The 16,194-nt window shown below is 41.0% G+C and overlaps 1 protein-coding gene across 3 annotated transcripts in view; it reads right to left on the bottom strand.

Annotated features, from left to right (window-relative positions):
• Window positions 1-5,882: 5,882 nt before the first annotated feature.
• Window positions 5,883-16,194, bottom strand: part of tax1bp1b (Tax1 (human T-cell leukemia virus type I) binding protein 1b) — a 31,294-nt gene continuing 20,982 nt past the window's right edge. Inside the window, exons 10-17 of one of the 3 annotated variants that reach the window (XM_088327302.1) lie at window positions 15,986-16,156; window positions 15,825-15,897; window positions 15,624-15,742; window positions 15,426-15,551; window positions 11,725-11,926; window positions 9,981-10,150; window positions 9,832-9,917; window positions 5,883-6,510 (exon numbers count right to left, since the gene is read on the bottom strand). In XM_088327302.1, coding sequence (XP_088183428.1) covers window positions 6,312-6,510; window positions 9,832-9,917; window positions 9,981-10,150; window positions 11,725-11,926; window positions 15,426-15,551; window positions 15,624-15,742; window positions 15,825-15,897; window positions 15,986-16,156 — 1,146 coding nt within the window. In that variant the 3' untranslated portion in view covers window positions 5,883-6,311. The remainder of the gene's footprint in view (window positions 6,511-9,831; window positions 9,918-9,980; window positions 10,151-11,724; window positions 11,927-15,425; window positions 15,552-15,623; window positions 15,743-15,824; window positions 15,898-15,985; window positions 16,157-16,194) is intronic. The other 2 variants (XM_088327304.1, XM_088327303.1) reach the window with 2 other exon arrangements.

Here is a 16,194-nt window from a genome sequence, read left to right as displayed (position 1 = left end):
TTTGCATTCTGTTTAGGGTAGTTATCCTGTTGGAAGGTGAACCCACACCCCACTTTTTGATTTTCTTCCTTAATTGCCCTGTATTTGGTTCCATTCATCGTCCCATCAACTCAAACAATATTCCGAAACCCTGCTGAAGAAAAGCGACCCCAGAGCATGATGCTGCCACCACCATGGTTGACAGTGGGGGTGGTGTATTCAGGGTAATGCGCAGTGTTACTCTTACGCCAAACGTAACGCTTTCCATTCAACCCCAAAAGTTCAATTTTGTTCCATATGTCCTATATGGCTTCTTGCAAATGCAAAACGGGCCTTTTGATGGTATTCTTTTAGAAAGGGCTTTCTTCTTGCCACTCTTTCATAAAGGGCAGATTTTTATTGAGCGTATGACTAATAGTTGTCTTGCGCAGATTGTCCCACCTTAGCTGTGTATGCCTGCAGGTCATCCAATGTGAGTAAGGTCTTCTTGGTTGCTTCTTTGATTAGTTTTCTCCTTGTTTGGGCCGAAAGTTTTGAGGGACGGCCAGGTCTTGATAGGATTGCAGTGGGTTCATTCTCTCTCCAATTTTATATATTGGCTTGTACAATTCTCCAGGAGATGTTTGAATGTTGTGATCTCTTCTTGTATTCCACTCCGGCTTTGAACTTTTCCTCAACTTTATCTTGGACCTGCCTGGTGGGTTCCTTGGTCTTCATAATGCTGTCGGTTCTCCAGTGTCTACTTTCACAGACCCCTGAGCCCATCACGGCCGGTGCTTTTAAACTTAGTCTTAAAGGGAATCTCAAATAGTAAACATACTAAATTTGAGAAAATATTAGTTTTTTTGCATTTTATGTATACAGTATATATGTGTTAGGTGCAACAATGGTACAACAAATGGCGAGCAGCCAAAATGGGGCGAACTGGCAAAAATAAATCGCAGAGCAAGCAAGGTCTGAACCAGCCGGGACACTGCAGACTAGCTGACTGCCTTAGAGGACGAACCGGGGCAGATCGGTGGAAAAAAACTGAAGGCTGGCTAACCGAAAACATGTAGTAAGCAGCCAGGATAACCACCAGCCAACAACAAAAGCGAACCCAGCCGGTAGAAATAACAATGAGCACGGCAGGCTGGCCAGCTAGCCATACACTAATCAGGGTAACCTAGACTAAACAAAAATGGAAGCCTTCGGGAGATATCTGGACAATATATTACATTCAAAAAACACAAGAAGCAAAGTCACAATCGCATACCTAAAAATGAGGCGAAGTAAAAAAGGAACACGGCGGGAGGTAAACATACCCTTTCGCTAGGCACTGTACCGGAGTATTTACAGGTTTGTTAGGGACTTATTCTCAGGCATTCCCAAAGGACAAAGACGTGGTCCTGACATGAGTAGGTTCCTCCTTACCCCTGCTCTAAAAGAAGGGCCTCGACCTGTCATAGTTTTCATATTGCTCCGGCGTTATTCAAAGGTGTCATTCAACTCAAGTGCTACTATCATGTTTGAAAAATATTCTGGCTTGGAACTGCAATCCCAAGGCAAGTTGTGTTACTGCCAGAAATTTTGACTATGGTGTAAAGTGAATGTATGTTTAAAGTGCATTAAATTATATTTTCATATGTCCTGAGGGTGGGGGGGGGGGGTCACACTTGTTTATTGGGGTGAATACAGATGAATATCACATGATGTACTGTATTTCCTTCAAGAAGCTGCTTTGTTGTGAATAAAATTTCTTTCGATGTTTCATATAGTGCTCTCGAGTCATTACTTGCGATTCATTTTTCCTATTCTCTTAATTTCATGATTGGATTATGTTAATGATGTATTTAAAGGGACATTGTATATTTTTTAGAGCAACCAATGTTCCCTGTAATTTTCCACGGGTCTGAGCGTTCACACAAAGTCTGTGAGCAACGCTTGAAACAACAGTGAGCAACGGCAATCCCAAGTGTGGCAACTAATCCATTATCAAACATGTCCTAAACTTGACATCAAGTTATATTTTGCTGAGTTTCCGGCAATGCAAAAAAATTAGTCTGTTGCACGATACACAACTGTATTTAATCTCATTTTTTAGTGGAAGTACAATGTTGGCAACAAGATTGACTTGGCATAATTGGAAATTATTTGAATGCGACACAAACTTTTTCTTCTTTTTCCGTGTTTTTTTTTTTTTTTTTTTTTTTATTCCTTTAAAAAAAATCTCATTGTGTTTATTTTTTCCGAGCTGTTACTTTTTCTTTTTGTTCTCTATTTAATTGTTTTCCTTTGTTTCTTTCTTTTCTTTTATTCTGGCTTTTTTCTGAATTTTTCCTTCTTTTATCTCTCCCTTTTGTTTCTTTTTTTTCTCAGCTTCTCACTCCTTTTCTATTTTGATATGTTTTCCTTTTTGTTCTATTCCCCCTTCCTTTAAGTCATTTTGTGCATAATTTTACATAATATTTGGTCATATAGGGATGAAAGAAGCAAAAAAAAACCTGAAGAGCCGTTTAGGACCCGAAAGAGCCGGTTCCTTTTAGTGATCCGAGCCGAAGAAGCCGGTTCTCGAAAAACTGCGCTGGCTAGATTTTCTTGTGCGCTGAGAATGTGCGGGCAGTGCGCGATTGCGCACGCGCACAGTTTAGAGGGAACATTGTCTCCAACCCTTTGCAAGCTGAGAGCTACTTTTTGTTTCTAATTAACGCCTTCTCATGTTATTACAATGTTATTAGCAGGTTAATTATTGGAAGTGGAGTTAAATAGACTGTCAACCACTAAAAAAAAATAATTTTACTAGAAAATCACAATGACCGAGCACTGGTGAGATTTTTTTCAGAACAGGTCTGCGAGAACCTCAGCTGTCCTTTAGGGGGCACCACAGTTGAGGCCCCTGATTTAGAGCTTAGTAATATATATATGTTTTTTTTAATTGATTTGAATAACATACTCGAACTATCATATGAATGTATTTTTTAGTAATACTCGGGTGAAATCATTAGTACCGTATTTTCCGCACTATAAGGCGCACCGGGTTATAGGGCGCACCCCCAAAAAATAGTTTTTGCTCCTATATTTTCCATACATAAGGCGCACCGGATTATAAGGCGCTACAATGGGAACGTCGACAAAACAGTCAGAAAGTTCAGTCAAACTTATTACCCCCTTAACATTCCGAAAGCTTGCAAAGAAGCAAATACGTGTCGAGAACACGTGCGGATGCGGTGTCCGTACAATGTCACTCAAATGCATCGTTCCAAATATCATTCGGAAGGTTAAAATCTTGGGATTCAAGAAATGCCAACCATTCCTTAGTTTCTATTTTCTTTTTCGCTCGCAACTTTACTGTGCATATGACAATAAACACTTGGAATTGAGTTTAATTTAAAAAAAGACCCATCACAGAAACATCTAGATCACTCTGAAACAAGATACTGGGAAAATATATAGCCGGAGTAGCTCACCCAAGTCGTTGTGTTCAATAATAATGTGCAACCATGGTCCTCTTATATCCGTGAGTGTAGTAAATCCAGGAGAGTAAAATATTTACAAATACAGTACAGAATAGTAAAATACTGTTTACTCTATGCCGTAGTTCTACCCAACATGCTATTCACATTCATCTTTTTCGGCCAATTGCAGGCTTTGTTTTGCCCCTTTAGCCTATGCCAGCCTGTAAATGATAAAAAGGATCCGCCCCCTTTACCTCCGAATAACTTTAGCCAATAGTGACTGATTCAAATGATGATTGACACATTAGTTAGGAAATGAAACGCCGGTATATAAATCCCAGCATACACCGCGGACTACTTCGCGTTCGGGGGGAAATCTAGTCGGCGGCTGCTTGCAATAGTTGCAAGACTTTGCGACTTAATATTGATCCACATATAAGGCGCACTGTATTATAAGGCGCATTGTCAGCTTTTGAAAAAAAATAAGACTTTTAGGTGCGCCTTATAGTGCGGAAAATACGGTAATTATTTCGCATAATATAAGGCTCACCCAAAGGCAGCTCTCATGATTGTCTGCCGTCTTGCTACTACAGGTACCCTCAAAACCCACAACTTTGTCAAATCACATTTTTTTGTATAGCCCTTAATCGCTCAAATTTCTCAAAGGGCTGCACAGACCACCATTACAACATCTCCTGCTGTCAGGTGTGAGCCGCTACAGAATTGAATAAGTATATCAGGTTATTTTTGTCAAATTCGAACTGGGGTGGTGTGCCCCCTTTTCAAGAAGGGGGACCGGAGAGGTTGTTCCAACTACAGGGGAATCATACTTCTCAGCCTCCCCGGTAAGGTCTACTAAGCGGTACTGGAGAGGAGCGTCTGACTGAAACGCCTCAGGATCCTGCTGGATGAAGTGGCTGGGGATAGCTATTTAGCAAGCCATCTAGCTAGGTTTCTGTTTTAGAAATGTATATGAAAGTGGGTGCCCTTTGCGCTAATTTGTAACAAAAAGAAGCTCTCAGTTTGCAGAAAAAAAGCTTTATCTAGTGGTCAAATATTACACAGTGTCCCTTTAAAAATGTTTTGTTTTCTTGTTTAATGTTTATTTTCTAATCAATATTTTAACTATATATGGGAAACACAGATTTGTTCTTATATACCAACAGCTAGAATGGAGACTGAACAGTTTTTTTAAACATTTTTTATACCCATTGTTTTAAATGTGCGTCACCTTTTATAGATCAATTCAAATATTATACATATATACATATACATACCCTCTCCTTAAGGCAGGACACTCGTCTTGTCCTATGTGCAGAAAACCCCTTAAGAATGATGCTACCACCCCCATGCTTCACAGTAGGGATGGTGTTCTTCGGATTGTACTCCTGTCTTTCAGGGTCAGAATTCTAGTACACAGGTGTTCAAATACTTATTTGTGACTGTATCAAACAATAAATGGTTGCATTGTGATTTCTGGATTTTTCTTTTTAGTTAATCTCTCACAGTGGACATGCACCTACAATGAAAATTTCAGACCCATCCATGATTTCTAAGTGGTAGAAGTAGCAAAATAGCAGGGTGTTCAATTTTTTTCACTGTATATCGTGTTTTGTTTTGTTTTTTTATATGAAAGTGCTCTGCGATTTGTCAAACCCTGTCAACGTTAGTGGCTTGTTGCTAGGTAACGCTGGAGATTTGTGCAGTATGATTAATTACCGTCCATTTCATAGCATCTGCATTTTGTGCATAGGGACACAGCAGAAATTTCTTACCACAAATCACAGGTGGATAGGATATTTAGTTTTTGTCTTTTATTAGCCTATTTGGTATTGGAGTAATCCAAAAGTAATTGAAAGTAATCAAGTTAAAGTAACTCTACCCAACCCTGATTATAAATCTACTTATTTATTGCATGTATATGAATATCACTGTTTTCCATCTGCCATCAGTATGTACCTGTATTGAGTCATCTTCATTCATGCAATGTTTGCGTTGCCTCGTCTGCTACAAGCCACGTGAACTCCTCTTTCCACGATGCTTTTAATGCACTTTTACGTTTTGTAGCGTCATAAATTTTTTTATCTTCTTTTGAATCCTTCTGGGGCAGAGGTTTTGGCTTGATTCCTAACCACTTATCCATTTTTCTTGGGTTCTCAGTGTGTCTACTTTGGAAAACGATATGCAAATACACGACTTTATAACACTTGAACGTCCAGAAGCACTGAGTTTTTCAATGCTGTCTTCTGATTGGCTGCTGAATATGCAAATTGCCAAACAAAATAGAAATTCCCAAGATTTCGGAATAAAGCAAACGTTTGATTTGAAAAAAAATCTTACATTGTTTTTCCTTGAGAAAGTTGTCAGCCACCAGGGCGGAGACGTTTGGAAAATTGTGGACCAACATGAAGGTTGCACGCCCCGAACGTCCGGGCAGAGCTTATTTCAGACACTGTTAACACACGCCAGTCGTTTCAAATGATTTTTATTAGTTCCATAACCAGATAAAATCATTCTATGGCGAAACATAATAGAAAGGAAGCGAAAACCTACAGTGACTCACCAACTAAATATTCAAATCCGACAAAGGGAGAAATAACCCAGAGTGGTATGGACAGAATCAAACCAGTCACAATTTCATCGGCTTATGTATTCTAAAATAAATCTGACGTATGCGTGAATAAATGTATTTCCATTTATATATGGTTTTCTCCAAAGCAAGGAAGGGGAACCGGTCTCGGTTATGATATAACGTTATGAGCTCGCGTGGCTTACTTGATCCGATGTAGCGTTAACAGTGTCGGGTTCTGGAGATTAACTATGAAAATTGGGACAAGATTTCCACAAAGATGGAAACTCCGATTGCTGTAAGAAAAGCGGGACGGACGTGAGGCGCCGTTAATCGAACTCCAGCGGGTTCGCTTCGAAGTGGGTGAGCACGTGAGTGGCGAAGGCTTTCTGGTCGCAGTCCAGCGGGAACTGCTCGCTGCACATGGGGCAGATCTTCCAGTGGCTCTCCACGTGTTCCTCGAACTTGGACTGGTCGTAGTTGGGCGGGAAGATGACCTCGCACAGCGGGCATCGCTTCATGTCCATGCTGCACACAAAAAGGGGGGAAGGGGTGCGTTAGATATGCTGCAACTCATTCTACTGCCCATTGTCGGCATGTGTCACCTTTCGTAGATCAATTTAAATATTATATATCCTCAATGCAGGACACTCGCCCTGTCCTATGTGCAGAAACCCCTCCCAAGTATGATGCTACCACCCCCATGCTTCGCAGTAGGAATGGTGTCCTTTTCGTATTCAAATGTGAATCATCATTTGCATATGACAACAAATGATGGTTCTGCTAGGCCAGTGTATGGGGTTTTCACAACTATACATTAGCATCAAGCTAACAATTACAAAGGGCAAGTTTAACCAGCTGGACCATTTAAAATGTCAGGTTTATTCATTTGTTAAGACATATAGGAAATCTAAGTTGATATCATTGATACTTGTAAAACATGCTTTTGTTTGTTTTTAGGGTGATGTCGGGACGCGAACACACTAAACTCTTCCATTTCAGTCGCTTGTGTATTGAGGGATCACATCTCATTTCATTGTGATTTTTATTGTCTTTTTGCCCATGATAATCGGTCCCAAGACAGGGGTCCTACTGCTTAAGGCAATTTGAATTCAAGACTTTTTAATGCCTTTTAAAATCATATTTAAGAGCAAGTTGACCAAAAAAACACAATCGAAACAAAGAAAACACAAATACATCGTGCCTCATACACATTAATGGCACAGCTTTCAACAAAGTTACGCTTTTCAATGGTCCAAAGTAAACGTCTGTCCCAAGTTGCTCTGTGTATTGTGGGTAGACCCAAGACATGAGTCTGCTCTGAAACATTTATATTTATCGCTATTACTATGCCTGGAGGAAACTCCCGCAGACAGGGAGAGAACATGGAAACTCTGCACAGGAATGCCAGTACAGACGCCTCACGACTTACGTCCATTCGACCTACGATTCCGGTAGATGCGAACATTTTTTTCTTGATGTCGAAAAATATCCGGACATCGCTATAAGTTAGATTTTGTATTGTGTGCAGTTTTTTCCGGGTATAGGACAGTACTGTAGTGCTTCTTTCCACTGCGTGGTGCTGTGCGGATCACCCAGTATCCACACCGAAGAAGAAATCCGGCTTCTACTTCCTGGTTCGTGTGTAATCATAACAATGTGTACTGTATCGCTTGCTGTAACTTTTACATTTTTATTGATTAACATCTCGTGCATCAATTCGATATGGTTGGTGTAAAGTGTTAAGAAGAGGCTAGCCGTTTCTTTTAAAACAAAAGTGGAATAAGAAAGCTTGATGCGGTTGAAAAATGGTCGGAAGGCTTTTTTTCTGCCACTTTTTACCACGGAGGAGGAAGTCTCCTAAAGGAAGTTAAACTCAACTTTATTCATCTTTATAGAGCATATTATTTTATGAAATGTTTAATTTTTAGTACAAAACAATACGGGTTACTTATACCAACCATAAACATACTTATATAAACCTTAAATAAACAAAATATAGCACTGAAGCAACTTACGGACAAATTCAACTTACAAACGATCGTCCGGAATGTTCGTAAGTAGGGCAGAGTCTGTAAAATGCTTTTGTGGTCATCACAAATCAAAACATTGTACTTTTACTTTATTTACAGGGTACCTGTTGCTAAAGGCAAGACGTTTAATACCTTTTGAAATCGAATTTAAGACCAAGTGGACAAAAAAAAAAAAAAAAAAAATTAAACACACAGAACCGAAAAACAAATATTTCTTACACAGAACATCTTGAACTTGTCACCTGGCATGGCAGACCTAAGACTTGCATTTGCTCTAAAAGGCCCGACTGAAACCTCATCACCGTTTTGATAGTTCTGTCATTAGGGTCATGCGACGTTGCTGCGGAAGTCGATCGGTGAATTATTAAAAAAAGACAATTGATGATTGCGACAATCTTTTGAGTCCGAATTTGTTCACATTTGTAAGACTCTCGAAAATTGGATTTAAGACATTTTAATGCCAATTAAGGCCTTATTTTAAGAAGAATGAATTCAATGCCTTTGAAGCCTTTTCAAGGATCCGCTGGAACCCTGATACACCATTCTTTAAACCTCTACAGTGGAACCTCGGTTCTCGACCATAATCTGTTCCATTTCTTTGTATGAAAACCGATTTGTACGATCACCGAAGCAGTTTTTTCCCATTAAAAGTAATGTAAAATTGTTTTAATCCGTTCAAACACCTTGAATGTTTATCTTGAATATTTAACGTAAAGCTAACCCAGGCTAATCGTACGTTCGCGTTAGCGTAATCTTCTGTACGAAAGATTACGCTAACATGAAAAAAATCAGGTCGTTTACACGTCATTTAGTCAAGTCAAGTCATTTTTATTTGTATAGCCCTAAATCACGAAGAGTCTCAAAGGGCTTCACAGATTGTTACACTATATTACACAGACTATTTTCAACCGACAAGAGGAGTAGGTTATTCGTATGCAATGGAGTAGAAGTGAGTTTTAAGTTTAGATTTAAACATTTCCACTGAGGTTGCAGATCGGATCTCAGGGGGAAGAGCATTCCACAGCACCGGTGCCCGGATGGAGAACGCACCCGGGTCTCCACAACAAGTGGTGAGCGGTTAAAGGATAAAGAAAAGAATTATGAGTAGGATTTCTTACCGGTCGGCAGAAGCCATGCTGTATTCCTGAAAGAAGGGAAACTCGCACACCTTCTTCATATTTTGCTATTATTTCTTTCTTAAATGCAATAGTTGTACGAACTACTCCTCTTTTTTCACCTGTAGCAACTTTGCTGCTTGCACCGACCTTCTTCCGAGGCATAATTAGGGGTTAAAACACTCCCTTCACCGCTTTTGAAAAACGAAAACAGAAAAGGAGTGCGCGTTGCCGTGACAACAGTTCTTCACGAGGGGTGGGGGCAATCTAAACCCGGACGCCGCTCAGCATCGCCCCTAGCGCACCGGCGTTCGAACTCCGATTTTTTGAACGAAAAGCGAAGCAAGAATTTCGAGAAATTTTGGGTCGAGAACCAATTCGTTCGAGCTGAGAGGCGTTCGAAAACCGAGGTTCCACTGTACTTGGGAAATTATCCAAGCTTTTAGTTTTTTTTTTTTTTTTAAACAAGTCACTTTTTTCCAGATACACAGGTATCTGCTTTCAATCAAGTAAAGAATAGAAGTACTTTTTCATATCTCTTGAGCAAACGAGCAAGTGATGACATGGAAAAAACCACGTGGGTGGGCCACACTAGGAAGCAAGAATATAGGGGGTCGGAAACCGTAGACCCCATTACACGTGTTAAAATGCGCAACGTCAGGAAAACGAGGGGCACCCGACTTTATGAGAAGCCGTGTTACCTGTGATCAAAGCAGAACGGAGTTTGCCCGTCGTTCACCGAGGGGTTGCGGGGTTCGGTTGCCGCCGGCCTCTCGTTGATGTTAACCTGCGGAGTCAAACGCAGATCAGGCACTGAAAACATTAGATGCTCGGCAAAAGCTACCAGTACGTTGTTGTTGTTGGCGTTGTCGGGCGGTTCTCCTGCCCCCTCGCGGGTTTCGGTCCGGGCTTGGTGGCGGGTGGGCTGGATGCAGACCACGTTGCTGTCCCAGGAGGGTGGCCCCATCGGGGGGAGGCAAAGGAGCTGCTCGTCCGACAGCTCGTCGTCATTGTCGTCATCTGCGGAAGACATGTTGATGTATTGTGATGAAATACCCAAATGTATCAGTAATAACATAATAACGACATAGTTATAACAGTGTCTTAAACTCATGACAAAGAGTTACCGGACACCAGGGCAGACAACTCTAAAAGTTGCCTGCCCGGCCACAAAGTTGCCTGCCCCATTTTTCACAACTTGAAACACAATAAGACAACTAATCGCAAAAAAAAAAATCATCACAATATATAACAGAACAACACTTTAAAATTAATTTGTTATAAATCTACTTATAACATTCATTGCATGCATATGACATCGCTGTATTCCGTCTGCCATCAGTATGTACTTGTATTTACTCATTTTCATTCATGCAATGTTTGTGTTGCATCATCTGCGACAAGCCACGTGAACTCCTCTTTCCACGATGCTCTTAATGTACGTTTACGTTTTGTAGCGTAATACATTTTGTTGGCTTCTTTTGAATCTTCCTTCTGGGGCTGAGGTCTTGACTTGATTCCTAACCACTTCTGCATTTTTCTTTTGTTCTCTGGGCGACTGCTTTGGAAAATGATATGCAAATGCACAACCATATAACGCTCAGGAAAGTCCGGTAGCACGAAGTTATTCGGTGCAGGTTTCTTATTGGCTACAGAGTATGCAAATTGCCAAAGGAACCTAAATTCCGATATTTCCAAACCGGACGAAGATCTCGAAATCAGAATAAAGCAAACACTTGTTTTGGGGGGCAAAAAAAAAAAACCCGAAAGATTTTTTTTTTTCCCTTCTTGAAAAAGTTGTTGACCACCCGGGCGGAGACGTTTTGTAAGTTCTAGGCCCGACGTAAAAGATGCACGCCACGGGCGTCCGGGCAGATGTTATTTCAGAAACTGCTAATAACAGTTGTCATTTAAAGCAGTGGTCGGAAACCTTTGCTGCACCACGGACCGGTTTAATATCAATATACAGGATGTTCTGAAAGTAGGGCACATCTTAACATTCAATATCTCGGAAACTATTAAGGATATAAAAACACATCTGGTAAATTCAGAAAGCTGCCAAATTTGAAAATGATCAAAGCGATCGTCAAATTCTTGCCAAACGCGTGCAATATTTCTTTGTCAATGGTAGCAACAGCTTAAGTTATTTGTGTCCTCAGCTCATTCGCATCTTTTGGAATAGATCAATCTTTTCATGGTGTTAGATCTTGAGATCTGGGTGGCCAGGACATGAAATCGTGATTATTCCTCCAAGACCGTCCAATGTCTAGCAGTGTTGTGTTCTGAAACTGTTTGGTGGCAACCCTTACTGGTGGAAAACGAATTCACTCAATGTATTCATTTACCAGTTTTCCAGCATGTTGAGGTACGTCTCACCATTGACTGTTTCTCTTTTAAAGAAGTATGTACTGTAGGCAACCATCTTCGAAAGCACAAAACACAAATTCCTCAACCTATGAGTATTCAAAATACCTGCACATTTATATGGTAGTTCATGTATTTTTTGTGTGTCATTCAAATCGAGTTTTTTCATGAATAAAGTGTTTTTTATCACTTTAAAAATTGAGTTGTATTGCGAGACGAAGCGAACGCACCTTTCGAGTCGGAGTTTGGCGAGTATGGGTTCCCAAAGTGCAGCTTGGTGGGACTCTGAGAGACCAAGAGTGGGGTGGGGGCATCCTGAGCATACGGCATGGGGTACTGCAGGAATAAAGGCACACTGAACTGGACATTCTCTGCGCTGACTTTCCCGTTGGGACCCTGCTCGGCCTTCTTATTGTTGCTCTTCTGAGGCTCCTGGGGAGCCAAAATGCAAAGTTGGAATGGACAATGATAGGTATTGGTGTGCAAGTTGTCCTCATAAGTTCATACTTGCTAACTTCAGTTAAACAAAGACAATTGAAAAGAGTTTTCACAGCTTAGCAAAATTCTGTTGGGTGCTTTTGATATAATATTATAGCACAATGTCTATGTCAATGTCTAGTGTAAAGCTTGCTCATAAAAATCATCCGAGTTGGACACCCTCGGACAGATATGATCATTATACAGTACTTACCATGGAAACCATAGGCAGACTTGAGGACTTGGATTTTTTTCTTTTTAAGTCTTAGTTGTAAGGCTTTGTGTACAAATCATCAGTTTGAATCCTTTTTTAGAATTTTGTTCAATGAAACTGTTCTTTTTCAGCTCCATGAAAACTATTGGATCATTATTCTTACACAAACGATTTAATGGCAGAGTGCATAGTTTGACTTGTTCTTAAAAAAGTTGAAAGTATAATTTTTTCTCTCTATTAACAGTGTCTGAAAATCGTGCGAAAAAGTTACGGGACACCAGGGCCAGACAACTCTGAAAAGTTGCCTGCCCCGTTTTTCACTACTTGAAACACAAAAAAACCATAGTTGCAAAATATTAAGGATTGATAATCAGAATATATAACAGAACAACTCTTTAAAATTAAGTTTATTATAAATCTACTTATGAAATTCATTGCATGTATATGACATCGCTGTTTTCCATCTGCCATCAGCATGTACCAGTATTTACTCATCTTCATTCATACAATGTTTGTATCGTCTGCTACAAGCCACGTGAACTCCTCTTTCCACGACCCTTTTAATGTATGTTTACGTTTTGTAGCGTCATAAATTTTGTTAGCTTCTTTTGAATATTTCTTCTGGGGCTGAGGTTTTGGCTTGATCCCTATCCACTTATAGATTTTTCTTGTGTTCTCTGCGTCTTCTTTGGAAAACGATATCCAAATGCACGACCTCGGGAGAGTGGAAGTTTTTCGATGCAGGCTTCTGATTGGCTGCCGAGTATGTAAATTGCCAAACGAACCGAAATTTCCAAACCGAACGAAGATTTCGAAATTGGAATAAAGCAGACGTTTGATTTGAAAAAAAAAAAAAACTTTTTTTCCCCTCCTTGAAAAAGTTGTCGGCCACCCGGGTGAAGACGTTTTGCAAGTTGTATGCCCGACGTAAAAGATGCACGTTATTTCAGACACTGATATATATTATATATACACACAATTTAAAAAACTTGTTTAATGCTGTCGGCCAAAATAAAAAAAAAATGTTTATTTGTGGGCCTTCGTTACTATGATATTCAAATTTCAAGTGTTTGTTTGGGTCATTAGGTTTGTACGTCTGTATTAGTGCAGTCACACACACCTTAAAAACTAATCTCAAAGGCACAGGGGGGCCTTTTTCTTTCTTTTATTTTAATGGATGCTAGTCTCAGACGCCTGCCCCATTTACAGTCTACCACTTTAATTGGGTCATTTGGGCCCTCTAAAGCGACTTTAAAAATGATTTCAGGGCATTTTAGGTCTTGCCGTGGTCCAAACTAATGGAAAGGAGGGGGAGAAAATATTGACTTAACTTTTACAATTAGGAGACATTTCACGCTTGAGACCAGATGAGCGAAAATGGCTACTGTTATTCGGGAGCTACTCTAAAGGGGGAAGAAGTCCATAAAAGCGAAAATGCAAGTGGTTACAAAGCACCTCCAGTTTCACCTCGAGTTTTCTCAGCTCCTGGCCTTTCTCTGCTACCTGGCTCTGGAGTGAACCAATGAGCATTTTTGAGGAATGAGCATTTTTGTCCCTAGTTCTACACGAGATTATTTTGCCTAGCGTTGATTTACAAGCACTACTGCCTAACAGAAAGCGTGGCAAATACACGCCCAAGCCAAGTGAAGCATTAAGATGGCAAAACGAGGAGAATTTCGAGGCCGGCTTCCATTGTCTCTAGTGGCAGACATATACAGCCGTAAAGTTTTGTCTCACGGACAGGCTGGCTCATAAACGACAGTAGCAAGGGGATTGTGTACAAGGAAGATGTGTAGTGGAATGCTGAGCTTACTTTACCCATGCAGAGATGACAACACTTGGATTTATGAGATTGTCACCATGGTAACCAGGTATACGTCCAGTGCAGTGGTTTTCAACCGGGAAACACTAGTGCGCCATGTTTAGTTTAGTGTTTTGCAGGAAACTGCCCAGTTTATCCATCCATCCATCATCAGCACTGCTTATGCTCAATAGGGACACGGTGGTTCTGGAGCCCATCCCAGCTATCTTCAGGCAGTGGGCAGAGGACACCCTAAGCTGGTTGCCAGCCAGTCGCAGGGCACACAGAGACATAAGTAATGCGCTAGTTCACACCTCGGTACAATATGGACCAGTCAATTAAGCATAAATGCATGTTTTTGGATTGTGGGACGAAACAGAGGTGCCCACACAGGCAGGGGGATAATATGCAAACTTCGCATAGGAAGTCAACTAACTGGGTCAGAACTTTGCCGAGGAAGCGCTATAACCACTCAGCTGCAGTGCCTCCACACTTCCCAATTTAATCTTTACAAAAAAGAATGCTTGTTGTTCAGTATCGTTGTCACTCGTATGTCACCGGATGCATTGGGCTCTGAAAAGATTTTGGAAAGTTCATTGAAATGCATCCTTTCACAAAAAGCTGTTTTCTTGAAAATGATTTTTTTAGCAATATTCAACAGTTGTTTACTAAAGAATGGTGAAAGCGAGAAACATACTTTTATTCTAAGGAAAAACGTTATTCTTCGTCACAAAAAGCATTCATGAAGTTTGGTTCTTTTATGACTTTATGAAGGGTTAACAGAAAAAGTGATCAAATCTACTGGGTCAAAAACATACATACAGCAGCGCTAATATTTGGTAACATGTCCCTTGGCCAATACATCACAAATACAAAAGAAATCCATTCTATATTTGCATTCTTTGAATACAAATATTTTAAACAAGTCTTTTCTACATAGGGCTGCACGGCGGCTGAGTAGTTAGCGCAACCACGGCACAGTTCTGAGGTCATGAGATCGAACCTTCCTCTGTGCATGTTCTCCCCGTGCTTGCGTTTCCTCCGGGCACTCCGGTTCCCTCCCACATTTCAAAGACATGCATGTCAGGTTAATTGACCAGTTCAAATTGTCCCTCGGTGTGAATCATTGGGTGAGTTGTCTGTATCGGTGTGCCCTGCAACTGGCTGGCAACCGGTTCAGGGTGTCTCATTCCCACTGCCCCAAGATAGCTGGGATGGGCTCCAGCACTCCCGCGAGCCTACTGAGGATAGGCGGTGCAAATAACGGGTTGATGGATGTATTCCAACTTTCTACAATAATGGCAATCCAAATCAAAAACCCCAGCATCAGCCTTTTCACAAACATTGCGAAAACATATGTTAATCTATCCTCCTTGGGTGTGTTTCATTTTAATAAACTCAAACTGATTTTGTCATACGTGGCTGGAAGATAAACCCACCATGCAGCGGTCTTCCTCCGAGGAGGGCTGCTGTTTAAGATTCTCACTCATCTTCTGCTGCTCTTTTACTTTCACCAGCATCTTGGAAAGATCATCATGCATCATGCCGCCACGCTCCTTCTCCTCCTGCGAGATGGATGAGAAGAGTAAGGAAATTGCTTCTGTACGTTTGCTGGGGATCCAAGTTGGACCTCATACCATGAACAATGGCTTGTATTTCCTGTATTTGGGGAGCCTGTCAGGAGCTTCTTTGCTGATGCCTTTGAGCTTCTCCTGGATGAGGGCATCCAGCATGGGATCTGCAGAACCAGGGCTACCTGTCAAGACCACGGAAAAAACACGAGACGACAGAATAAACTTAGCAACTCAATTATGAAATATTCAACGTGACGGACTAACCTGGTACAGATGTGTCTGGGCTCACTGCAGAAGGTATTGCTGTAAGATCTTGTGCAGAGTTTCTTTTCAACTCCTAGACGCAGGAGGACAAATCTCAATTCTACTACTCAGAACGAGTATTTTAAAAGTATGTTGTGCAAGTAAGCGTAACGTAAACACACCCCCTGCTGCTCAGACAGTTTGACAACTTGTTTTTGCAGCCGAGAGCATTCCTTGTATTTCTCCTTGTAGTGTTCAGCGGCCATATGCAGACGAAGCTTCAGGTCTTCTACCTCTCTTTGCAGCTCAGCTACCAGAGCAGGGTCTGTACCGACGTCTTCTGCTTTGGCCTGCTGGGGGCGAGAGATGGTTTTGCTCATCAAAATTGGAA

The sequence above is a fragment of the Urocampus carinirostris genome, chromosome 2 (genome assembly GCF_059441175.1).
Source record: "Urocampus carinirostris isolate Australia breed hairy pipefish chromosome 2, RoL_Ucar_1.0, whole genome shotgun sequence".
NCBI lineage: Eukaryota > Metazoa > Chordata > Actinopteri > Syngnathiformes > Syngnathidae > Urocampus > Urocampus carinirostris.
Note: the sequence above shows the minus strand (reverse complement) of the source record. Positions and strands in the feature narration are given on the sequence as shown.